Here is a 27,364-nt window from a genome sequence, read left to right on the forward strand (position 1 = left end):
CTCTGATGGGCACGCCAATATTTTCCAATCTTTCTGAAAACGTGCTGATAACATCGCTATATCAAACCGTTTTCTTCTTATTTAGATTTCCATCTGAAAACAAGTTGTAAACAGGGAGGGGTTGTGGGGTGGCGGTCGATGGCGAGGGGGAGATCGGAGCTTTTAATGTTCTCTTATTAGCATTAATAAAATCAGGTGACAAGCGTGTAATTTAAAAGATCCCACAGTGTGGGCCATGCGGGATAGAAAATCAAATCAGTTTAACAGAATTGAAAGGATTTCACCAGCTGTAGATTTTATTGTGTCGAGAAACTATTCGCAAGCTGTTTGTTCGTTCGAGAGAGAAGGGAAAAGAAAAACTATGAAGCTAAAACAGCCCATGGGAATAAATTTTAGGTCGATTAGTACAGTTCCTAGCTGTCAAGGCTTGGAATTAATGGTGGTTTGATGACAGAATTTTTGACGGGTGAACAAAGGTGTAGGGGAGGAAGACATGATTCCTTAGAAGAATGGTCCTCCTCTAGCTTGGCCTCACTGTCTGTGCTGTCATCCGTCTGCCAATCTCCCTGTCCATGGTTGTTTAGAGATGTTTTTATCCTCTTTTCTTTCCCACAGACTTTGCCAGATCCGGACCGGTGCCTGGGTTCCAAGGGGACACGCTGCAGTTGGCCTTCATCGACTTGAGACAAGTAAGCCTTTGTTTTAAATGTGTGACTGAAGACCGCAGTGCCTGCAGGATGCTATAGACGCTCGTCCTCGCACCCCCACCCCCCATCCCCTTCCCCCACCTTCCCACCGCTATCGACTCCACGGCCTGGGCCCTTGGCCGTTGTTGTTGTTGTTCGTCCTTTTTGTTGGCTTTCTGGCCTTCGGGAAAAGCCTGAGGCCCGGCCAGCCAGACTGCCCGTCCTTCCCCTGCCCCCCCCCCCCCTTCCCCAAAATGCCTGAGCATGGAAGAGTTGTCACATCCTTGGCTCTGCAGTCCCACAGTGAGGCACTGGGGTGACTGTTGGACAGGGGTGACACAAAGCAGGTGTTTGGTATACAGGGAGCAGTGTGCAGGGACCACCTGCTTGGCAGACTTATTGTTCAGAGAGATAATGTCCAGTGAGTGAGTTAAAGGAAGGGAGAATTAGCATTCTGTCATAACCACTGCTAACCATTGTTTCCAAGCCTGCTAATAGAATGCAGCGTTATTCCGATGATTTCCAGCCTGCCTTGCCCACCTATAGGACTCTAACTAACAGTGATGCCATTGCAACAGGTACTTATACAATTTTCTTGATAATTCCGCTGTGTTTGCAACTGAAAAGAGCAACTGAATCCGGCAATCTCCAGGGACAGCAGTGGGCGTGTCACGAAAATAAAAAAGAGGCTCTTGTCCTGTCATCTTTTCAGTTAGAAGATAGATGGGGGTTTGTCAGGATCTGTGAATGTAGCAGTCGTCGCTGACTGATGTTCTAAGCCCATTACTTCACTCTGTTTTACTTTGCGGGTGGCAGTGGGTGGGGGGGGGGGGGGGGGGGGGTCGCACTCACTCATTAGCGCCACGGTCTGTGTCTAATCCCGTTTCACGCATTTAACTGCTCGTTTTTATTTGAATTTTTTTGGGGGGGGGGGGGGGGCTATCTACCGAAGACAATCGTGGCGCACCTCAGGGTTAGCACATCCTCACAAGGCTCCTGGAGAGGCTTTTAATCAGACGGCTTAACACAGGAAATAATGTGATCAGAGTTTGTCAGGAAAAATGCTACACCCAAACATTTTCACATGCATGTCCGTAGATACACAGACACACAGACCATGAAAATAGACTTTCAAAGCGCTTTCCCCTGTCTTTTGTTGCCTTTAAATATTTATCCAATTGCCGTTTGAAAGTTACTGTTAAATTTGTTTGCACCATCCCATCAGGCAGCAAATTCCTGATCTTAGCTAAACGCTGCATAAGACTACTTCTCTTCAGCTCTTCTCCCCTAATTTTGAAGATGATCTTAAATCTACTGCCAGCAGAAACTTTTGCTCCAACAAAACCCTTTAACATTTTGAAGACCTCGATTAAACCCCCTAAAACTTCTCCACTCTAAGGAGAACAGTCTCTCCACATAACTGAGCTCCCTCATCCTTGAGGCTGTTCCTGTCGATCTTCCCAGCGCACTTTCCAAGGCCCTGACATTGTTCCTAAAGTCTTTTGCCCAGAGCAGGATGCAGTACTCCAGTTGAGGCCTGACCAGTGACTTTAAAATGTTTAGCACCATCACCCCATGGAACACTGCAGTTCGGGACGGAGGCCCACCACCACCACTCTCTCGAAGGCAACTGGGGGTGAGCCAGAAATGCTGGCCTCGCCAGTGTTACCCAGAATGTGTTGCCCTACCTAACCGGCACATCATTGGACACGAGGGGGCAATTTAGCACGGCCAATCCACCTAACCTGCACATCATTGGACACGAGGGGGCAATTTAGCACGGCCAATCCACCTAGCCTGCACATCTTTGGACCACGGGAGGAAACCGGAACACCCGGAGGAAACACGCACAGATACGGGGAGAACGTGCAAACTCCACACAGTCGCCCAAGGCCGGGATTGGACCCGGGCCCCTGTTGCTGTGAGGCAGCAGTGCTCGCCACTGTGCCGCCATGCCGACCCTATTCTGAGGCTTAAGTTTATAACCTAGGGTGATAGTGCTTTCCGAGGGAGTGCAATACTATCGAACATGTCTGGCCAATGAGGCATTAAGCCAAAGTCGCACTTCCCTCGCCGGTCGATATAAAAGATCCCGAAACTTTTATTCAGTGAAGAGCAGGGCAGTTATCCCAGTTATCCTGGCTGTTAATTATCCGTCAATCAACACCGCTCATGAATAATACACCTAACAATTATGCTTTTGTTGTTGTCGGACCTTCCCGTGTGGCAATTGGTTGTCATGTTTCCAACATTATAACAGTTCAAAAGTACTTCAATGGTTGTAAAGCACTTCGGAACGTTCCGAGGTCAGCTGTGCCACATGGACTGTAGCGATTCAAGAAGGCAGCTCACCACCACCTAAATCGCTGGCTTTGGAAGCAGACCACGGCAGGCCAGCAGCACAGTTCGATTCCCGTAACAGCCTCCCCGAACAGGCGCCGGAATGTGGCGACTAGGGGCTTTTCACAGTAACTTCATTTGAAGCCTACTTGTGACAATAAGCGATTTTCAATTTTTCATTTCAAGTGCTGGCACTGCCAGCGGCAACCACGCCCCATGAATGAATTCTTAAAAAGGCAGCGCATAAATGTAATTTCTTTCTTCCTCCTTTTACAGATATGCAGTTGATTTTTTTTTTTATTATGCCACAACTGTCCAAGTGAAAGATTTGAGGCAGGGAGTGGCAGTGGGGTAGCGGGGGCTAATTTTATCAGAGACAAACATGCACAAGTATTGCTGTGCTACAACCGGTGATTTATTTGGAAAGATACAGGGTTATATTTACTATAATTGGTAGTTTAGAAGCAGTTAAGGAGATTTTGACGGGCTGAACTCTTGTAGCCGTTGAATAATGAAGTGTTGATTTGATTCACTTACACGAACAGCAACAGATCAGTGTCTGGGTAGGTGACACTTTTGAACCTTTTAATCTGCACATTATAACTGTGAGCTCTGTTTGACCTGCTCACAAAGACAAGGGCCCTTATTATAAAGCAAAGTGATGTATTTGGTACAATTCCTTCTTTCCTTCCCCTTCTGCCTCCCTACTGAAACAGTAAGAAGTCTTACAACACCAGGCTAAAGTCCAACAGGTTTGTTTGGAATCACTAGCTTTCGGAGCGTCGCTCCTTCCTCGGGTGAGTGAAAAACAACCAATGAATTGCCACAGGCTATTCGTTACTTCTTGCCCTTCACTTAGACAGCTTGGCCAGTGAGTAAAGTTGGCTATTGTCTTGAACTGGTTGGTTGGGCAGGCCACAGCTCAGCCCTCTCCTCACTTGAGGCTTTTGGAGCAGTAAAAGGGGAGAAGTGATAGAGGCTTTCAAAAACAATTTGAGGACATTTAGCAGAGCAGAAGGGGAGAAAAACTATTACCAGTAGCAGAAGCTTCAATAACCAGAAGCTGCAGATTTCAGGTCAGTGATAAAAGAGGGGAGAATAGGAGATAATTTTGCACATAAGTTGTTTGTGATCTGGGGCGGGATTCTCCGACCCCCCCGCTGGGTCGGAGAATCCCCGGGGGGGGCGGCGTGAATCCTGCCCCGCCGCTCCAACACCGGCTGCCGTATTCTCTGGCGCTGGTTTTCAGGCGGAGGTGGGGATCACGCCACGCCGGTCGGGGGCCGTTGGAAGCGCCCCCCCGGCAATTCTCCGGGCCCCGATGGGCCAAGCTGCCGTCAGTTTCTGGCCAGTCCCGCCAACGTGGATTGGATATGGTCCCACACGGCAGGACCTGGCAGGTAAGTTGGCTGGGCTGGTGCGGTCCTCGGGGAGTGGGGGGGGTGCGCGGGGGGAAATGACCCCGGGGGTCCCCCACGGTGGCCTGGCCCGCGATCGGGGCCCACTGATCTGCGGGCGGGCCTGTGCCGTGGGGGCACTTCTTCCTTCTGCACTGGCCCCTGTACGGCTCTGCCATGGCCGGCGTGGAGAAGACACCCTCCTGCACATGCGCCGGAATAGGCCGGCCGGTCTGCGCATGCGCTGAACCATGCCAGCGGTTCTGCGCATGCGCTAACTCGCGCCGTCCCTTCGGCGCCGGCTGGCACGGCGCCAACCTCTCCGGCGCCGGCCTAGCCCCGGAAGTGCGGAGAATTCCGCAACTTCCGGTCGGCCCGACGCCGGAGCAGTTCCGCCGTTTTTTACGCCGCCGTTGGGCCATCACGCCGATTCGGGAGAAACCAGCCTCTGGAATCTACTGTCTGCAAGGGTCGTAGAAGCAGATTTAGTGCGAACTCTCAAAAGAGAATTCGCTATATACTTAAGGTAAGCAAATGCAGGGTTATGGAGAAAGACTAAGCAAGGAGTGGGACTAGTTGGTTAGCTATGGGCTATCCTGTTGTGCGCAGTACGGTAGCACAGTGGTTAGCACTGTTGCTTCATGGCTCCAGGGTCCCATGTTCGATTCCCAACTTGGGTCTCTGTCTGTGCAGAGTCTGCACATTCTCCCTGTGTCTGTATGGGTTTCATCCGGGTGCTCTGGTTTCCTCCCACAATTCCAGAAAGACGTGCTGTTAGATAATTTGGACATTCTGAATTCCCCCTCTGTGTACCCGAAGAGGCGCCGGAATGTGGCGACTCGGGGATTTTCACAGTAACTTCATTGCAGTGTTAATGTAAACCTACTTGTGACAATAAAGATTATTTTTATCATAGCTCTTTCAAAGAGACTTGATAGGATAAGTAACCCCTCTGCTGCAAGGTTCTGTGATTCGAAGTTCCCAAGGAACACCTATGAGAGGCAGTGACGAGGGGTGGGCATCAACATGCTGAGGTCAATTGTGGCACTCCTGTGGCAGCCCTTAGCTACGGGCAGCTAATGATTCAGGAGTCCTTGGGCAGTACGACCCAGTGCACACTGAGCGATAAGAAGATATGTAATCGGCACCTTGATCTGGAGAGATAAACGCAGTGCTTCTGCTGGGGGAGGAGATTTATATTGGTCCTGTTTTTGATTGTGACCCTGCGAGTGCCGAAAATCATCGGCATCGGGTGAGGGTTCGACTGGGGTCCACCGTACTCCTCCTTCCTCTCATCCATGATCAAATAAACTATTGCCATCCACATGTCAGTCCCTGGTCCAGTCCCTTTGAATAGTAGCCGAGCGAGAGCATCAAAAGGAATGTTGAGAGAACACATCCCCACAAAAAAAGTTTTAGAAAATATTTTCTTGGGGCCTCCATCATCCTTGAGCCCTTTTTTTGTTGTGCCTGGTGCCTTGGATGCCTTTGTGGAAGACCTGGGATTGAAGGCAAACCTTGTTGAGCAGTCACACAAACCTCAGTGTGCAATGCTGCACATCAGGCAGAGAAAAGCCTGCTCGTCAACCTCTCCATCTCCACTAGCAGTGACAGGCTGATTAATGAGCTCCTAATTCCACTGGTTGTAAAGGTAACCTAGGCACCAAAATGTCAAATAATGGATATGTCACTCCCGCCTTTACCCCTTGGGGGCTACGCAATCCTTTTAGACATGCATGCATTTTACAGGCATGCATAGGAAAGCAAGCATACATGGACATAAACAGACTAAAATACATGCTCAGCAAACACAAACATGCAAACTTATTTATTTGGGTTCTGTGCTGCTTTATAAAAATGTTTATTAGTTTATTTTATTGGGGCGGCACGGAGGCACAGTGGTTAGCACTGCTGCCTCACAGCACCAGGGGACCCGGGTTCAATTCCGGCCTTGAGTGGCGGGTCACTGTCTGTGTGGAGTTTGCACGTTCACCCTGTGTCTGCGTGGGTTCCCTCCGGGTGCTCCGGTTTCCTCCCACAGTCCAAAGAGGTGCAGATTAGGTGGGTTAGCCACGCTAAATTGCCCCTTCGCATCAAAATATGCGCAAGTTAGGTGGGGTTACGGGGATAGGGCAGGTGTGTGGGCCTAGGTAGAGTGCAGACTCAATGGTCCGAATGGCCTCTTTCTGCACTGTAGAAATTCTGTTCCATTTTTAAAAATAAATTTAAAATAAATGCAACGAGCACCTCCTTTCAAAAAAAAAATTAAACTGTATAATGTTTGAGGTCATTCACTTTGAGTCCAATAAAGAGCAACTGGATTTCTGTTTTTGATACTTGGGAACCAGGAATTGTGCAGGAATAAAATTTGGGGGTCCTTGTACAGAACTCATTAAAAACTCGTACAAAATAAATCAAAGAGGCTAATGGATGTTTTCAATAAAGTTACAATTCCATTTAAAGTTACAATTCCATTTACTTGCGCCATTACATTTGTTCCTCTGATTTCAGTAGTAGTGTGCTGGAGTTATGGCGGCTGGGGAAATGAAATGAAAATCGCTTATTGTCACAAGTAGGCTTCAAATGAAGTTACTGTGAAAAGCCCCTAGTCGCCACATTCCGGCGCCTGTTCGGGGAGGCTGTTACGGGAATCGAACTGTGCTGCTGGCCTGCCTTGGTCTGCTTTCAAAGTCAGCTATTTAGCCCTGTGCTAAACCAGCCCCTAGGAACCAGGGAACGCAGTGGCGGAGTGGTAATGTTACTTGAGTCGCAATCCAGAGGCCCAGGCTCATGCTCTGGGGACACAGGTTCAATCACATCAAGGCAGGTGGTGGAATTTATGCTTAATTAATAAATTCAATCAATGAAAATAAAATAAAAGCTAGTTTCGGGAATGATAACCGTGAAACTATGATCGATTGCCGTAAAAACCCTAACGTCCTTTAGGGAGTGAATCTGGCGACATGTGACGCTCAGTGTGATTGGCCCTGAACTGCTGACAAAGGGCAATTTGGGATGGGCAGCGGTGAGGAGAGGGGGTGCGGCATGGGTTGCATTGAATTCTTCAATGGCTAATGCCAGTCACCATTACTGAACATGTCTGGAGTTTTCAACAAATACAATCTTAATGTGGGGCCAAAGGACCAGCTCACCGCTCACCTGCAGACTGTGTAGAGCAGGAGAGAGTAAATAAGTAAAAGGATAATATTTTTACTTTGGATATGTCCTTGTACATTATCTTCCCTTGCACGTTTCCCCCAAACCTGAAAGCAACATACAGTTGCTGAGGTAAAAAAAAATAAAGATTTGCATTTCTATAGCATCTTTCACAAGCTCATACACCCCAGAGTACTTTACAGCCAATCAAGTACTTTTGTAGTAATCACTGTTATAATGTAGACAATGCAATTGCCAATTTACGAATAGCAACACGATAACAACCAGACAATCAGTTTTAGTGATATTGTTCCAGGGAGGGGAGAGAGCAGACTTCCCAAATCTTCAAACTAGTGCCAAGGGATCTTTGCCATCCACTTGAGCTGGCAGAAGGACATCTCATCGGCAAGACAGCACCTCTGAAAATGCAGCACACTTTCAATGGGGGGCATTATGTACTCCGGTTTCTGGTGTGGGAGTTCAATCAATAACTTTCTAACTACAAGGTGTGTGTGCTGTGCCCGAGGCAAAGCTGACACTTTGCAGAGATAAGAAGGTGTGGGGCTCCAGAGTGGATTTGAACACAAGGTTGACTTTTAAATTGGAGGCATTGCCAGAGTCAGTTTAGGGCAGAAAGTCCAAGGCTGTGCATGAGCAGGACTTTGTACAAGTTGGGATACGGGCACAGTTTGCTCAACGGGCTACACATCCGATACAATGCAGTGTTAGTGAGCTCAAGAGAAGCACCTCACTCTTGTCCAAGGTGCAGTGCAATGAACAATTAAAGCAATTTTAAAAATTGGAAATGCAGTATATCCAGAAGAGAGGGGGCATGTCCCACATTATGATGAAGATCCCACAGGAAATACTACTTTCTGCCTGGTCTACAGCTGATCTGTGCGGAGTTTGCACATCCTCCCCGTGTGTGCGTGGGTTTCCTCCGGGTGCTCCGGTTTCCTCCCACAGTCCAAAGATGTACAGGTTAGGTGGATTGGCCATGATAAATTGCCCTTAGTGTCCAAAATTGCCCTTAGTGTTGGGTGGGGTTACTGGGTTATGGGGATCGGGTGGGATGTTGACCTTGGATAGGGTGCTCTTTCCAAGAGCCGGTGCAGATTCGACGGACCGAATGGCCTCCTTCTGCACTGTAAATTCTATGAAAGGGTGGGTCCGAGGTGTTCTTCATCAAAAGACTCAGCACTTGGATGCAGAAGGTGACTACCCATTCGCCTGCTTCTGAGTCAAAGGCTTGTGGATCCAATTCCCATTCCAGAGATGTAAGGATGTCATCTAAACTGGCATTTATGTACAGTAATGAGGGGGCGCTGCAGTATCGGAGCTGTTGAACCACCAACTGAGATAGTAGAAGATGAGGTCCTCACTATGGTGGATGTCGAAGATCTGGCATCATTTGAAGTGGAGCAGGCAAAGCTCAACCCACCCCAACCTCTTAACCAGCCCCACCAAAGAGCATCTCATTGTTAATTAAATCCGTCTGTATTTGGCACATCTGCTGCTTTCCCTCCAGTGTAGTCATGTGTGCCACTGAGATTTTAGAAAGATGATATTCTTTATTTCCAAACTGAATCAATTCTAAAATCAGCCCCACATTTCCTGTTGAACATTAATCTCCCCTTGACAGACACAAATCTTTTATGTGATGTGGGTGTCACTGGACCAGCATTTATTACCCATCCCTAATCCCATTTAGAACGAAGGACAATCGGCAATGGTTTCATGGTCATTATTAGACTTTTAATTCCAGATTTTTATCAAATTCAAATTTCACCATTTGCTGTGGTAGGATTCGAACACCTATCCCCAGAGCATTAACCCTGGGTCTCTGGATGACTGGTCAAGTGACGACACTGCTACACCACTGCCTCTCGTACTCTCTTCAAGCGATCATTAACTTTATGTGCAATTTCAAATTTTCCCAATTATGGGCAGAGAGAGACAACAAAAGGGAGAGAGAAAGAGAGACAACGAAAGGGAGAGATAACAAAAGGGGGAGAGAGAGGAACAACAAAAGGAGAGAGAGGGACAACAAAAGGGGGAGAGAGAGGGACAATGAAAGGGGGAGAGAGACAACAAAAGGGGGAGAGAGAGGGACAATGAAAGGGGGAGAGAGAGAGACGACGAAAGGGGAAAGAGGGAGACCAAAATGGGGAGAGAAGCAATGAAAGGAAAGAGGGAGACAACATAAGGGGGAGAGAGTGACAATGAAAGGGCCAGAGAGACAGCAAAAGGAAGAGAGAAACAAAGGGAGGGAGAGCAAAATGCAAATGCAGAGAAAGAGAGAGAGATCAAGAAATGGAGAGTCTCAGACACGGGTTAGAGAGAGAGACACAGGTAGACAGAAATAGCGACACTTATTAAGGCAGAGAAACACACACTTAGACAGCGAGGGAGACGCATAGGAAGACAGGGAGAGATAGACACACACAGATGGATAGAGAAAACAGAGGGAGAAAGCAGTGAAGCAAGACTGAGTTGCAGTGTGTGTAAGTAGGCACTGGGCTTTTTGTTAGAGGGCAAGCAGCAATCCTGACCCCCTGTGACTGCAGACACCCTGCAATTGTCAAGCTTGTGATCTGGTGTCACTCACTCGCCTGGTAATGGTGCGCCAATCGCACAATAAGGCTCACTCTCACCTTTAACCTGCCAAATTAGGCAGGATTGATGAAGGGAGCCTGCCCTCCTGACGTCACTGCTGCCTGTCCATGAAACTGAAAGGCTCAACAGTAAGTACATTTGTAAGCTCGGAATGTGAGGGAGCCAATGCCCGGCAGGCACTTTGCAGAAAACAACAGCAGAAAAGAGAAAGAGAAGAAGAAAATATCTATTGAGGAATTTGAAGTATGTATCTGTCCGCCCCCTCCACCCCCACACTCCCCCCACCCACCCAACCCCTGCCCCATGTCCTGCAACAAGCTGCCAAGAAGTCCATTTGTCATCTTATCAGGTCTCCGAACTGAGAAGTTGCACTTCCTAATCCAGTCTCAATAACCGTGCATGTGTAAAATCCTTCAAATCGCAAACGCCACACACACTCACAATCCTAGTCCTGCAGTCTCCCACTGCCCATATCCTCACTGTGTGCTTCTCAACCACCCTTCCACCAATACAAGTAGTCTCTCAGAGGAAGAGCATCAGCCTCCCTGGTCGTGCTCCATTGCTCATCGTCCTCTCCGTGCTGCGTGCAAACTGGCTGCCACACTTCCTACCTCACAACACTGACTACACTTCAGTAAGTACATTATTGGCTGTGAAGTGCTTCCGAATGTCCTGACAGCATGAAATGTGCTGTGGATCAGCAGGTTCCTTCTTTGCTTTCTGTCACACACGCTCTCTAATGTCCCTGCTAATTCTTCAAACTGCTCAGCCCTGGCCTTCCTCTGTGAAGTGGTTTGTTCTATTGCTAATTATTTGTCTCAGTATTACTTCAAAAGCCATATCCAATCCCTTTATTATTTGGGCTGTATTTTCCAGTATGCCGTCCAGAGCCTGGAACTAAATCATGCTTCCTCCATGGGCTTACAACCTCATCCCACCCCAATGCATTGAAGGCAGATTTTTCATTTTTCCATTTATAAGTTCTGTCCACATTTCTAATACGCACTGCCCGTGTAAAACTCTGAAGCTAGAATTATACTTCCCCGCCGCCCCCCCCCCCCCCCCCCCCCCCCCAACTCCTCTTGAAGGAGGCTTTAGTGCCACCACAGTACAATTACAGTGTGTCAGATTCACATGTAATATTCACAAGTAGGCTTACTTTAACACTGCGATGAAGTTACTGTGAAAAGCCCCTAGTCGCCACACTCTGGTGCGTGTTCGGGTACACTGAAGGAGAATTCAGAATGTCCAATTCACCTAACACGTCTTTCGGGACTTGTGGGAGGAAACCGGAGCACCCGGAGGAAACCCACTCAGACACGGGGTGAACGTGCAGACAACGCACAGACGGTGACCCAAGCGGGAATCGAACCCGGTACCTTGCCGCTGTGAAGCAACAGTGCTAACCACTGTTCTACCGTGCCGCCCGGTATATGTATAAACATGGATGTCATTTATAATGGATAGGTTGTGCAGATTACTTTGAAATGGGAATTGAATGACACCTGCATGCAGGTGGGTGGCCAACAGCTGCGGATTCACACCTCGGACTGAATTGAGATCCAAAGGATAAGGACACAAAAACAGGTTTTGGCGTATGAAAAAAAAACCACTTTGTATGAACCATTTGTTCAGCTTTCAATCTTCTATCTCATGATGATGAGATAATATGATTATTTTTTAAGCTGAATTAATCTATGTACAAGTTAGACAAGAAGACAGACAGTCCTGAGGAAATGTGAAGGGAATTAGGTAAAGAGGAGACTTTGAGATGGAATCATTTGGGTTGACAGTAACTGGCAGAGCTGAAAATGAGATCAAGAGGCAATTCAATTTGTTTCTGGAGAAAGCAAAGTTGAGGAATATAATGGGAAAGGATTGAGGGATATGTTCAGGTAAGAGCGTGGGATATTGGGAACAGAGACTGAGAGGTATGAGGAGGAGGAAGTAAGCTGACCGGTGAGGAGTGGATGAGTATATGGTTCGAATAGATTGAGTGATGTGAGGGATATGGTGAGGAGGGAGTGTGGGATATGGTGAGCAATTGAGGTCTATAATGAGGACGGAGTGCAAGGATATTTGCAGAGAATGCAGGGGCTGGTTTAGCACACTGGGCTAAATAGCTGGCTTTTAAAGCAGACCAAAGCAGGCACGGTTCAATTCCCGTACCAGCCTCCCCGAACAGGTGCCGGAATGTGACGACTAGGGGCTTTTCACAGTAACTTCATTTGAAGCCTACTTGTGATAATAAGTGATTTTGATTCATTTCGATATGGTTATGGATTGAGGACTGTCATGACGAGGCGGTCCGGAGATATGGTGAAGAGGGATTGCGGAATATCGTGAGGAGAATCACTGGATATGGTGAAGAGTGATTGAGGAATATCGTGAGGAGATGCACTGGATATGGGGAAGAGGGAGTGTGGGTAAGGTGAGGTATTGAGAAATATCATGAGGAGGGAGTGAAGGCCATCGTAGTGGGGATTGAGGGATAGGATGAGAAGTGGGATCTCACTGAACGGCTGCAGAGCATACTGGAGGGGAGGGCAAACAGACAGGTATTGTGGTACACATTGGTACCAACGATATAAACAGAAAAAAGGATGAGGTCCTCCAAGCAGAATTTAGGAAGTTAGGAAGTAGATTAAAAAACAGGACCCAGAAGGGAGTAATCTCTGGGTAACTTCCGGTACCACACGCTACTGAATATAGAAATAGGAGGTTAGTCCAGACAAATGCGTAGCTGGAGAAATGGCGCAGGACGGAGGGCTTTAGATTTGTGGGATATTGGAACCCATTTTGGGGACGGTGGAACCTATAAAAGGCGGACGGTTTGTACCTGAACTGAAATGGGACCACAATCCTTGCAAGGAGGTTTGCTAGTGCTGTTGAGGAGGTTTTAAACTAACTTGGCAGGGGGTTGGGATTCTGAGAGAAGGTTCAGCAGGGATAGATGCACGGCTAAAATTAGAAGAGCTATCAAGCTATCAAGATCTTGACCAATTGGGCCAGTGGGCCGAAGAATGGCAGATGGAGTTTAATTTAGATAAATGTGAGGTGATGCATTTTGGCAGATCGAATCAGGCCAGGACCTACTCAGTTAATGGTATGGCGTTGGGGAGAGTTATAGAACAAAGAGATCTAGGAGTACAGGTTCATAGCTGCTTGAAGGTGGAGTCGCAGGTGGACAGGGTGGTGAAGAAGGCATTCGGCATGCTTGGTTTCATTGGTCAGAACATTGAATACAGGAGTTGGGACGTCTTGTTGAAGTTCTACAAGACATTGGTACGGCCACACTTGAAATACTGTGTGCAGTTCTGGTCACCCTATTATAGGAAGGATATTATTAAACTGGAAAGAGTGCAGAAAAGATTTACTAGGATGTTGCCGGGACTTGATGTTTTGAGTTATAAGGAGAGGCTGGATAGACTGAGACTTTTTTCCTTGGAGCGTAGGAGGCTTAGGGGTGATCTTATAGAGGTCTATAAAATAATGAGGGGCATAGATAAGGTAGATAGTCAACATCTTTTCCCAAAGGTAGGGGAGTCTAAAACTAGAGGGCATAGGTTTAAGGTGAGAGGGGAGAGATTCAGAAGGGCCCAGAGGGGCAATTTCTTCACTCAGAGGGTAGTGAGTGTCTGGAATGGGCTGCCAGAGGTAGTAGTAGAGGCGGGTACAATTGTGTCTTGTAAAAAACATTTAGATAGTTACATGGGTAAGTTGGGTATAGAAGGTTATGGGCCAAGTGCGGGCAACTGGGACTAGCTTAATGGTAAAAACTGGGCGGCATGGACTGGTTGGGCCGAAGGGCCTGTTTCCATGCTGTAAACTTCTATGATTCTATGATTCTAAGTGAGTCAGGAAGGCATAGAATTTCTAAACCAGAGTCACAAGGGAGTTTGGCACGATTGGATGGTATTTACTTTAATGTAAGGAGTCTGACAAACAAGGCAGATGAGTTCAGAGCACAAATTAAAACATGGGGTATGATGTCATTGCTGTCACTGAGACATGGTTGAGAGAGGGGCAGGATTGGCAGCTCAATGTTCCAGTTTATAGGATCTTCAGGCAAGATAGGGAAGGAGATAGAAGAGGAGGGGGTATCGCAATTTTGATCAGGGAATCAATTACAGCAGTAAGGAGGGACAATATCTTAGAAAGCTCTTCAAATGAAGCCATATGGGTAGAACGTAAAGGAACAATCGCATTGCTGGGAGTGTTCTGTAGGCACCCTAACAGTCCGAGAGAAATAGAACAGCAGGTAGGTAGGCACGTTTCAGAGAAGTGTAAAAGTAATAGGGTAGTGATAGTTGGGGATTTCAACTTCCCCAATATTACAGGGTAACCAGAGTGGAAAAGGTTTAGAGGGAGCGGAATTTTGAAAATGCATCTGAGAGAACTTTTTCACCCTGTACGTATAAGGCCCTACAAGAGAGGGGGAGGTACTGGACTTAGGTAACGAAGCTGAGCAAGTGGTTAATGTATCAATGGGGGAGCATTTTGCAGACAGTGATCATAACTCGGTTAGATTCAAGATTGTTATGGAAAGGGACAAGGGCGGGCCTGAAATCAAAGTTCTAAACTGGGGAATGGGATCAGATATGATTTGGCCAGAGTGGACGAGGGGGTTATACTGGAACTGTATAAAATGTTGGTTAGGCCACAGGTAGAGTATTGTGTGCAGTTCTAGAATTCACATTACAGGAGGGATATGATAGCACTGGAAAGGGAGCAGAGGAGATTTACCATTATGTTGCCTGGGCTGCAGAGTTTTAGCTGAGAAGAGAAATTGGATTGACTGGGATTGTTTTCCTTGGAGCAGGGGAGGGGGGACATGATTGAGATGTATCAATTATGAGGGGCAGAGATACAGTAGATAGGAAGAAACCTTTCCCCTTGATGGAGGGATCAATGACCAGGGGGCATAGATTTAACATAATGGCCAGGAGGTTTCGAGGGGATTTGAGGAAAAACATTTTCATCCAGAGGGTGATGGGAGTGTGGAACTCGCTGCCTGAAAGGGTGGTGGAGGCAGAGACCCTCATAACATTGAAGAAGTATTTAGGCAGAACAATGCCAGCAGCACGGGTTCAATTCCCGTACCGGCCTCCCCGAACAGGCGCCAGGGGTTTTTCACAATAACTTCATTTAAGCCTACTTGTGACAATAAGCGTTTATTTAGTGAGACGTGCACTTGCGCTGCAAAGGCAAACAAGGCTATTGACCAAATACTGGAAAATAGGATTAGAACACTTAGGTGGCTGCTTTGGACCGGCGCTGACACGATGGGCCGAATTGCCTTTTCTGTGCTTCAGAACTCTGGGTGAGGGCTATGGTTCCCATTGATGGGTGTGAGGAGGGAATCGAGGATATGGTGAAGAGGGAGCGTGCGATATGATGAGAGATTGAGGTGACAAGGGAGTGCGGGATATGGTGAAGAGGGTTATGGTTTGAATTTATTGAGAAGAGAACGGGAGGTATAGTGATGTTGTGGGAAAGGTGAGAAGGTGAATTGTTGGAATTGGTCTTTGGACAATGTGGATGTGCTTGTTATGCCCAGTGGTCTTTTCCTGTCTCGAAAGTTTGTGTGTTTCTGACATTAAATATTTCTAGAAATTGTTTTGCCTGCTACGTTGCGAAGTTCCGGCAAGCAGCATCTCAACTTGCAGGATCAGTTCAAGCACCCACCTCGTTTTTCAGCTCCAGGCTGTCTGTGCAGACTGATTTTTGATGTCACGTTAAATTAAACTTCCCAGTGCATGTGTTGTAAAATTCTATCCAAAAGTTTGTTGGGATTATTCAATTCAGTGAATCAGACAGCAGAAGGAATCTGCGCAGCCAGAGCAGTTTTGAAAGATTTTGCAGATTGGAAGTCTGTGGATCATTTGGAGAAAAAAAAGTGCAATAAATGCAATGAATAGTTGAGGTCCTGTCTCAGATTCCTGTGGGGCACGCAGCATCTTTCACGACCTCGGGTCATCGCCAAGCACTTCACAGTAAATACCTTTGTAGTGTCATCACTGCTGCAGCGTAAGAAACCTGGCACCGTTTCTCCTCCCGCCCCACCCCACCCCACGTAGTGTCACCTCCAGAAAAGGAGAGACACAAAAGCCTGAACAATCTGAATTAAAATAAAACCAGTATATTTGGGCGCACCTATTGTTTTCAGCACACGTCGGCACTCTGCTCTGTTTATGTCACTTAACAGCTGGAACTGTCAGTTTTCTTTGGCAGCTGTCTGTCATGTTACTCTATCAGAATCTTGAGTCATGGTCAAGATCAGAGCCACTCGGGGGGTAAGACCGTCAACTATATGTTGTTCAGTCTCACAATCTGCCCCAGACATGTCTTTTATAGTCAGATCCCACCCCAGAGTGTCCTGCCTGCTTACTGGTTATGTCCTGTTCTCTGTGTCCACTAGCTGCTTGTCTGTATATCATTATGTGTGTCTGCATATCATGACATCTCCCCTTTTTTTAATGTTTGGATGACATATGTGAACGTATTTACAAGAATAGGCCAATATTAACATATATACATGCAGTGGATGTGAACATATGTACATGTGAAAACAGCTGTCTAATGCGAGAACACAGAAATAGCAAACAGAGCAAATGTTCATAAGTCCAGTCTCTGTGGCTTGCGTCTGATCCTGGTCGACCGCCGGAGAGGTGGTGGTGGGGACGACAGCACCTTGATGGGTGGGACTGAAGCCTGACTGGTGGCCTCGTGAGTCGAGGTATCAGGATGTGGCAAAACAACAGAAGGAAACGGAGAAGAATGTGGTTGCGGGCAGGCAACTTTGCGCAGTGTCCGTCTGTTTCAGCGCACAACTGAACCATCAGCCAGGCGCACAACATACAAGCGGGGGCAGCCTGTCGAACAACGACAGCTCGAGCTGACCAACTTCATCAGGGGTCTTGACCCGAACAGTGTCTGACGGGGATAACATGGGCAAATCGGTGGCATGAGCATCATAGCCCTGTTTTTGCCAGTCTCAGAGTTGCTGCACCTTCTGCAGCACCGGGAGGTGATCCAGGTTGGGCACATGTATGGCTGGAAGTGTCATTCGCAGGTCCCTGTTCATCAGGAGTTGAGCCGGCGACATGCCAGTGGACAATGGGGTCGCCCTATACGGAAGCAGCGCAAGGTGAATGTCTGATGCAGAATCCGCGGCCTTGCAGATGAGCTGCTTCACTATGTACACCCCTTTCTCAACTTTTCCATTTGATTGCGGATAGTGTGGGCTGGAAGTGACGTGTTTGAACTGATACGACTGGGCAAACAGAGACCATTCATGGCTGCTGAAGCACGGACTATTGTCACTCATGACAGTGAGTGGGATACCATGCCTGGAGAACGTCTCCTTACAGGCTTTGATGACGGTCCAAGATGTGAGGTCTGAGAGCTTCACGACTTCAGGGTAATTGGAAAAGTAATCAATGATTAACACGTAATCACGACCATTTGCATGAAAGAGGTCGATGCCAACCTTGGACCACGGAGAGGTTTCGATTTCATGCTGCTGAAGTGTCTCCTTACTCTGTGCTGGCTGCAAGCGTTGACAGGTCGCACAGTTTTTTGTTTTATAAATATTTTATTGAAAATTTTTGGTCAACCAACACAGTACATTGTGCATCCTTTACACAATATTATAACAACACAAATAACAATGACCTATTTTATAAACAAAAAATTAATAAATAATAAATAACAAAAATGAAAACTAACCCTAATTGGCAACTGCCTTATCACAAGTAACACTCTCCAAAAATATAATTTAACAGTCCAATATATAATTATCTGTCGCAACGACCTATACATAATTATACAGTATATATTAACAACCCTGAGAGTCCTTCTGGTTCCTCTCCCCCCCCCGCCGATCCTGGGCTGCTGCTGCTGCCTTCTTTTTTCCATTCCATCTATCTTTCTGCGAGGTATTCGACGAACAGTTGCCACCGCCTGGTGAACCCTTGAGCCGACCCCCTTAGAACGAACTTAATCCGCTCTAGCTTTATAAACCCTGCCATGTCATTTATCCAGGTCTCCACCCCCGGGGGCTTGGCTTCTTTCCACATTAACAATATCCTGCGCCGGGCTACTAGGGACGCAAAGGCCAAAACATCGGCCTCTCTCGCCTCCTGCACTCCCGGCTCTTGTGCAACCCCAAATATAGCCAACCCCCAGCTTGGTTCGACCCGGACCCCCACTACTTTTGAAAGCACCTTTGTCACCCCCATCCAAAACCCCTGTAGTGCCGGGCATGACCAAAACATATGGGTATGATTCGCTGGGCTTCTCGAGCACCTCGCACACCTATCCTCCACCCAAAATAATTTACTGAGCCGTGCTCCAGTCATATGCGCCCTGTGTAATACCTTAAACTGAATCAGGCTTAGCCTGGCACACGAGGACGACGAGTTTACCCTGCTTAGGGCATCTGCCCACAGCCCCTCCTCGATCTCCTCCCCCAGCTCTTCTTCCCATTTCCCTTTTAGGTCATCTACCATAGTCTCCCCTTCGTCCCTCATTTCCCTATATATATCTGACACCTTACCATCCCCCACCCATGTCTTTGAGATCACTCTGTCCTGCACCTCTTGTGTCGGGAGCTGCGGGAATTCCCTCACCTGTTGCCTCGCAAAAGCCCTCAGTTGCATATACCTGAATACATTCCCTTGGGGCAACCCATATTTCTCGGTCAGCGCTCCCAGACTCGCGAACTTCCCATCCACAAACAGATCTTTCAGTTGCGTTATTCCTGCTCTTTGCCACATTCCATATCCCCCATCCATTCCCCCGGGGCAAACCTATGGTTGTTTCTTATCGGACCCCCCCCCCCCCAAGGCTCCAGTCTTTCCCCTATGCCGTCTCCACTGTCCCCAAATCTTCAGTGTAGCCACCACCACCGGGCTTGTGGTTTAGTTCCTCGGTGAGAACGGCAATGGGGCTGTCACCATAGCCTGTAGGCTAGTCCCCCTACAGGACGCCCTCTCTAATCTCTTCCACGCCGCTCCCTCCTCCTCTCCCATCCACTTACTCACCATTGAAATATTAGCGGCCCAATAATACTCACTTAAGCTCGGTAGTGCCAGCCCCCCCCTATCCCTGCCACGCTGTAAGAATCCCTTCCTCACTCTCGGGGTCTTCCCGGCCCACACAAAACCCATGATGCTCTTTTTAATCCTTTTAAAAAAAGCCTTCGTGATCACCACCGGGAGGCACTGAAACACAAAGAGGAATCTCGGGAGGACCACCATCTTAACCGCCTGCACCCTCCCTGCCAGTGACAGGGATACCATATCCCATCTCTTGAAATCCTCCTCCATTTGTTCCGCCAACCGCGTTAAATTTAACCTATGCAATGTGCCCCAATTCTTGGCTATCTGGATTCCCAGGTAACGAAAGTCCCTTGTTACCTTCCTCAACGGTAGGTCCTCTATTTCTCTACTCTGCTCCCCTGGATGCACCACAAACAACTCACTTTTCCCCATGTTCAATTTATACCCTGAAAACTCCCCAAACTCCCCAAGTATCCGCATTATTTCTGGCATCCCCTCCGCCGGGTCTGTCACGTATAGTAGCAAATCGTCCGCATACAAAGATACCCGGTGTTCTTCTCCTCCTCTAAGTACTCCCCTCCACTTCTTGGAACCCCTCAACGCTATCGCCAGGGGCTCAATCGCCAGTGCAAAGAATAATGGGGACAGAGGGCATCCCTGCCTTGTCCCTCTATGGAGCCGAAAATATGCAGATCCCCGTCCATTCGTGACCACGCTCGCCATCGGGGCCCTATACAACAGCTGCACCCATCTAACATACCCCTCTCCAAAACCAAATCTCCTCAACACCTCCCACAAATAATCCCACTCCACTCTATCAAATGCTTTCTTGGCATCCATTGCCACTACTATCTCCGTTTCCCCCTCTGGTGGGGCCATCATCATTACCCCTAACAGCCTCCGTATATTCGTGTTCAGCTGTCTCCCCTTCACAAACCCAGTTTGGTCCTCGTGGACCACCCCCGGGACACATTCCTCTATTCTCATTGGCATTACCTTGGCCAGGATCTTGGCATCTACATTTAGGAGGGAAATAGGTCTATAGGACCCGCATTGTAGCGGGTCCTTTTCCTTCTTTAAGAGAAGCGATATCGTTGCTTCAGACATAGTCGGGGGCAGTTGTCCCCTTTCCTTTGCCTCATTAAAGGTCCTCGTCAATACCGGGGCGAGCAAGTCCACATATTTTCTATAGAATTCGACTGGGAATCCATCCGGTCCCAGGGCCTTTCCCGCCTGCATGCTCCTAATTCCTTTCACCACTTCTTCTACCTCGATCTGTGCTCCCAGTCCCACCCTTTCCTGCTCTTCCACCTTGGGAAATTCCAGCCGATCCAAGAAGCCCATCATTCTCTCCCTCCCATCCGGGGGTTGAGCTTCATATAATTTTTTATAAAATGTCTTGAACACTCCATTCACTCTCTCCGCTCCCCGCTCCATCTCTCCTTCCTCATCCCTCACTCCCCCTATTTCCCTCGCTGCTCCCCTTTTCCTCAATTGGTGTGCCAGCAACCTGCTCGCCTTCTCCCCATATTCGTACTGTACACCCTGTGCCTTCCTCCATTGTGCCTCTGCAGTGCCCGTAGTCAGCAAGTCAAATTCTACATGTAGCCTTTGCCTTTCCCTGTACAGTCCCTCCTCCGGTGCTTCCGCATATTGTCTGTCCACCCTCCAAAGGTTCTTGCAGCAACCGCTCCCGTTCCTTACTCTCCTGCTTCCCTTTATGTGCCCTTATTGATATCAGCTCCTCTCTAACCACCGCCTTCAACGCCTCCCAGACCACTCCCACCTGGACCTCCCCATTATCATTGAGTTCCAAGTACTTTTCAATGCACCCCCTCACCCTTAGACACACCCCCTCATCTGCCATTAGTCCCATGTCCATTCTCCAGGGTGGGCGCACTCCTGTTTCCTCCCCTATCTCCAAGTCTACCCAGTGTGGAGCGTGATCCGAAATGGCTATAGCTGTATACTCCGTTCCCCTCACCTTCGGGATCAACGCCCTTCCCAGCACAAAAAAGTCTGTTCGCGAGTAGACTTTATGGACAGAGGAGAAAAACGAGAACTCCTTACTCCTAGGTCTGCTAAATCTCCACGGGTCTACACCTCCCATCTGCTCCATAAAATCTTTAAGTACCTTGGCTGCTGCCGGCCTCCTTCCAGTCCTGGACTTCGACCTATCCAGCCCTGGTTCCAACACCGCATTAAAATCTCCCCCCATTATCAGCTTTCCCATCTCTAGGTCCGGAATGCGTCCTAGCATCCGCCTCATAAAATTGGCATCATCCCAGTTCGGGGCATAAACGTTTACCAAAACCACCGTCTCCCCCTGTAGTTTGCCACTCACCATCACGTATCTGCCCCCGTTATCCGCCACTATAGTCTTTGCCTCGAACATTACCCGCTTCCCCACTAATATAGCCACCCCCCTGTTTTTCGCATCTAGCCCCGAATGGAACACCTACCCCACCCATCCTTTGCGTAGCCTAACCTGGTCTATCAGTTTCAGGTGCATTTCCTGTAACTTAACCACATCTGCCTTAAGTTTCTTAAGGTGTGCGAGTACCCGTGCCCTCTTTATCGGCCCGTTCAGCCCTCTCACGTTCCACGTGATCAGCCGGGTTGGGGGGCTTCCTACCCCCCCCTCCCCCTCCCCTTGTCGATTAGCCATCCCCTTTTTCCAGCTCCTCACCCGGTTCCCACGCAGCTGTATCTCCCCCAGGCGGTGCCCCCCCGCCCATCCCCTCCCATACCAGCTCCCCCCTCTCCACAGCAGCAGCAACCCAGTAATTCCCCCCTCCCACCCCCCCCGCTAGATCCCCCGCTAGCGTAATTACTCCCCCCATGTTGCTCCCAGAAGTCAGCAAACTCTGGCCGACCTCGGCTTCCCCCCGTGACCTCGGCTCGCACCGTGCGACGCCCCCTCCTTCCTGCTTCTCTATTCCCGCTATGATTATCATAGCGCGGGAACCAAGCCCGCGCTTCTCCCTTGGCCCCGCCCCCAATGGCCAACGCCCCATCTCCTCCACCTCCCCTCCTCCCCCCATCACCACCTGTGGAAGAGAGAAAAGTTACCACATCGCAGGATTAGTACATAAAACTCCTCTTTCCCCCCTTTTTAACCCCCCTCTTCGCCCCCCACATTCGCCCCACCACTTTGTTCAAATGTTCTTTTTAATAACCCGCTCATTCCAGTTTTTCTTCCAGAATAAAAGTCCACGCTTCATCCGCCGTCTCAAAGTAGTGGTGCCTCCCTCGATATGTGACCCACAGTCTTGCCGGTTGCAGCATTCCAAATGTTATCTTCTTTTTATGAAGCACCGCCTTGGCCCGATTAAAGCTCGCCCTCCTTCTCGCCACCTCCGCACTCCAGTCTTGATAAACGCGGATCACCGCGTTCTCCCATTTACTGCTCCGAGTTTTCTTTGCCCATCTAAGGACCATTTCTCTATCCTTAAAACGGAGGAATCTCACCACTATGGCTCTGGGAATTTCTCCTGCTCTCGGTCCTCGCGCCATCACTCGGTATGCTCCCTCCACCTCCAACGGACCCGCCGGGGCCTCCGCTCCCATTAACGAGTGCAGCATCGTGCTCACATATGCCCCGACGTCCACTCTCTCCGCACCTTCAGGAAGACCAAGAATCCTCAGGTTGTTCCTCCTTGCGTTGTTCTCCAGTGCCTCCAACCTTTCCACACATTGTTTCTGATGTGCCTCATGCGTCTCCGTCTTCACCACCAGGCCCTGTATGTCGTCCTCATTCTCGGCTGCCTTTGCCTTCACGACCCGAAGCTCCCGCTCCTGGGTCTTTTGTTCCTCCTTTAGCCCTTCGATCGCCTGTAGTATCGGGGCCAACAGCTCTTTCTTCATTTCCTTTTTGAGCTCTTCCACACAGCATTTCAAGAACTCTTGTTGTTCAGGGCCCCATGTTAAACTGCCACCTTCCGACGCCATCTTGGTTTTTGCTTGCCTTCCTTGCCGCTGTTCTAAAGGATCCACTGCAATCCGGCCACTTTCTCCTCCTTTTTCCATCCGTATCCAGGGGGGATTCCCTTCTGGTTTACCGCACAGTGTTTTTAGCCGTCAAAATTGCTGTTGGGGCTCCTATCAAGAGCCCAAAAGTCCGTTTCACCGGGAGCTGCCGAAACGTGCAACTCAGCTGGTCATCGCCGCACCCGGAAGTCGACAGGTCGCACAGTTAAGGACCATGTTCGCGATGTCCTGGCTGACCCGGGGCCAGTAGACAGCCTGCCTGGCTCTGCGTCTGCACTTTTCCACACCCAGGTGGATTTGACGGAGCACCAAGCTCTGGAGACTGTGTGGAATTACAATCCGGTCCAGTTTGAGGAGGATACCATCAACCACCGTCAGGTCGTCCTTTACATTGAAAAATTGAGGGCACTGCCCTTTTTGCCAGCCATTGGCTAGGTGTTGCATAACACGCTGCAGGAGGGGGTCTTTGGCTGTCTCCTCACGGATATGAATCACCTTCTCATCAGATGCCGGGAGGATGCTGGCACACAGCTGCTCCTGTGACTCAACCTGTGACTCAATTTGCCGGATGACGTTCAGTGGTTCACTAGGCACGGTGATTGAGCGGGACAGTGTATCGGCAATGATGAGCTCCTTGCCAGGTGTGTAGACCAGGTCAAAGTCGTACCTTCGGAGTTTGAGGAGGATGCGCTGCAACCGAGGTGTCATGTCATTAAGGTCCTTGTGGATAATGTGGACCAGGGGCCTGTGACCCATCTCGACTGTGAATGAAGGCAGGCCGTAGACAGAGTCGTGAAACGTGAGAACGCCCAGGCATTCCTTCTCGATTTGTGCATACCTTTGTTCGGTGGGCGTCATTGCCCTTGATGCGTAGGCAACCGGTGCCCAGGATGAAGTGTCATTGCGTTGCAGCAGGACCGCACCGATGCCATCCTGGCTCGCATCTGTCGAGATTTTCGTTTCCCTGTCTGGGTCGAGAAATGCCAATACGGGTGCAGTGGTGAGCTTGGCTTTTATCTCCAACCACTCTGCCTGATGGACCCCCTTCCACTCGAAGACAGTGGACTTCTTCACTAGGTTTCGTAGGGCCTTGGTGTGTGAGGCCATGTTTGGGATGAACTTGCCCAGAAAATTGACCATGTCCAGGAAGCGCAATACCACCTTCTTGACTTCTGGGACCTTCATGGCTGCGATGGCCTTGATCTTGTCTGTGTCGGGGCACACGCCCTGCTGAGAGATCTGGTCTCCGAGGAACTTGAGTGCCGACATGCCAAAGCAACATTTGGCCCTGTTCAGCTTCAGGCCATTGGCATGGACCCGATGGAATACCTGCTGGAGACGGGAAACGTGCTCCTCGGGTCGTGGACCATATGATGACGTCGTCCACGTACACACGAACCCCTTCGATGCCCTCCATCATCTGCTCCATGATGCGATGAAATATCTCCAATGCCGAGATGATGCCGAACGGCATACGGTTATAGCAGTATCTGCCAAACGGTGTGTTGAAGGTGCAGAGCCTTCGGCTGGATTCATCCAGCTGGATTTGCCAGAATCCATGTGACTCATCTAACTTTGTGTAAAACCGTGCTTGTGCCATCTCACTGGTGAGTTCCTCCAGCTTCGCATTATATTATATTCTGATTGAGATCCTTGGGATCAATGCAGATGCGCAGGTCTCCAGAGGTTTTTTTACCACACACCATCGAGCTGACCCAGTCAGTTGGTTCGGTTACCCTGGAAATGATCCCCTGCTGCTGCAGCTCTTTGAGCTGTTCCTTCAGGCGCTCCTTCAGCGGAGCCGGGACCCGGCGTGGTGCATGGACCACTGGCTTGACATCAGGTCGCAGTAGGATCTTGTACCGATATGGCAAAGTGCCCATTCCATCAAACACATCTGGATACTGAGCGAGGATGTCGTCAATGCCAGCTGGACGATCCACGTTGGAGGATGTCGTTGAATAAACCCGCTGCACCAGGTTTAGCTTTTTGCAGGCATGCGTGCCCAGTAGGGATGCCCTGTCCAGCTTGACAATTTCAAACCTTAGCCATGCATGGGTACACCGGTTGGAGACGAGTAGATGGCAGGACCCCAGTGCCATGATGTAATTGCCGTTATAGTCCAGGAGCTGGCAGGCTGCTGAAAGGACCTTGGGGGGCTTCGTGATGCATTTGAAGTCTGCCTGTGAGAGGAGGTTGGCAGAAGCACCTGTGTCCAACTTGAACTGGATGGAGCTGCGGCTGACCTGCATCACCGCACGCCATTCGTCCTCCAAATCCGCAGCGAGGATGGGCTGAATGCGAGATGAGTTAGGTGTGGCATGTTCACGTGTGGTAATGATGCCCACCCGGTAGGCGGACTCCAGGCACTCGTCCTCTGAATCCATTGTACTGCCAGGATCAGAATCCTGTAATCTGGACGTGGCGTCGACGGAATTGGGAGTGCTGGCCCCTGACTGGTGGTGCAGACCTGCACAAGGCTGCATAGTGTCCAGGCTTCCCGCAGTTTAAACATCGCCTGCCTCTTGCAGGGCAGTGTCCCTTTAAGTGGGCATTGCCACAGTTCGGGCACGTCATGACGTCGGCGTCGTGACGCGGTGTACGTCATCGCACATGCGCAGTGTGGTCGGCAGACGTCTGCACTTGCGCAGTGTGGGTGTCGGCTGCTTTGTTATCCCGTTCGCATCGCGCATGCGTGGAGCTCCAGGAAAAGCGGAGAGATGGCCGCTGTCTTCAATGCTGAGACGCTGCATCCGGGAGATGGCCTACACACTCACTGCTTCGTGGGAGGCAAGGTTCTCATTTTCAGCCGATTTGTATTAGGAATACCGAGTTTTTGCATGCTCATGCACTGTACAAGTTTCAGTCGTGACTGGCAGGATCATATGCTTGATTTTTAAGAGCTGCTCTCTCAGAGGATCAGAGTGAACTCCAAACACGATTTGGTCTCTGATCATGGAGTCAGCAAAATCACCAAAGTTGCAGGATAGCGCTAGCAGGCAGAGGCTAGTTAAGAAGGTATTGAAAGATTCATCTTTACCTTGAAGACGTTGTTTGAATATGTAGCGCTCGAAGATTTCATTGGTGTCCACTTCACAGTGACCAACGAACTTGTCCAGGATGGTGTGAAACTTTGTCTTGTCCTGGCCTTCTGTGAAATTAAACGAGTTGAAGAGTTCGATGGCTTGATCACCCGCTGTTGAGAGGAGAAGCGCGATCTTTCTTGCATCAGACGCACCCTCGAGGTCTGAGGTTTCAATGTACAGCAGAAACTTTTGCTTGAATATCCGCCAGTTGGCACTGAGATTGCTGGACGTCCTGAGCTGGTGAGGAGCCTGAATCTTCTCCATGGTGCCGGGATACATTTGCTGGTCGTCACGGAACGGACTGAGATAAGCCACTTTAAATTAGTAGTCTCCTGGTGTCATGTCGTGTTCGGTACACTGGTCTAACACTGGCTGCAACTGGATGCAGCTTAGATCAGAAAGATACTCCAGACCTTGAAGTTAGTTCAGTCAGGTTTATTGAACTAATAGCACAGTTAGCACAGTTCTCTGTGAGTTCGACTCTCTGCTAACTTAAGTATGGTTACTCTGTCTGACTGAACCAGACTAGCTCTTAGCCACGTGGTGGAGGTGTGAGATTGTAACAACACCCTTGACTGACTCTCTAGATGTTCATCGGTGGAAAGAGGCGGAGTGTGAGTGCCTCGTGTCTTTTATAGTCCGATCCCACCCCAGAGTGTCCTGCCTGCTTATTGGTCATGTCCTGTTCTCTGTGTCCATTAGCTGCTTGTCTGTTTATCATTATGTGTGTGTCTGCATATCATGACACCATTCTGGTGAATTTGTGCTGCTTCACCTCCCAAGGCCAGTGACAAAAAGAAAATCAAAATTCTGAAACAAAAACCGAGGACGCTGGGTAAACTCAGCAGGTCTCTCCAGCATCTCCTAGGAGATAAACCGAGTTAACGTTTCGAGTCCCTTGACCCTTTGTCAGAACTGAAGGGAGGGAGAAAGTGTTAGAGTTGTAGAAACTGTAGCAAGAAGGAGCAACTTTAAGAACAGACATGCAGCCTGGTGTGAAAGGGGAAGGGGGAGTTTGCATCGAGGCA

At 49.1% G+C, this 27,364-nt stretch overlaps 1 protein-coding gene across 3 annotated transcripts in view; it reads left to right on the top strand.

The window, feature by feature from the left end:
• The window catches only part of exoc6b (exocyst complex component 6B), an 800,313-nt gene that overhangs the window by 666,914 nt on the left and 106,035 nt on the right, over positions 1-27,364 (top strand). For all 3 annotated transcript variants that reach the window (XM_072497736.1, XM_072497737.1, XM_072497738.1), the window contains exon 20: positions 616-689. In XM_072497736.1, the coding sequence (XP_072353837.1) occupies positions 616-689 (74 nt within the window). The remainder of the gene's footprint in view (positions 1-615; positions 690-27,364) is intronic.

Source organism: Scyliorhinus torazame, chromosome 3, assembly GCF_047496885.1.
Source record: "Scyliorhinus torazame isolate Kashiwa2021f chromosome 3, sScyTor2.1, whole genome shotgun sequence".
NCBI lineage: Eukaryota > Metazoa > Chordata > Chondrichthyes > Carcharhiniformes > Scyliorhinidae > Scyliorhinus > Scyliorhinus torazame.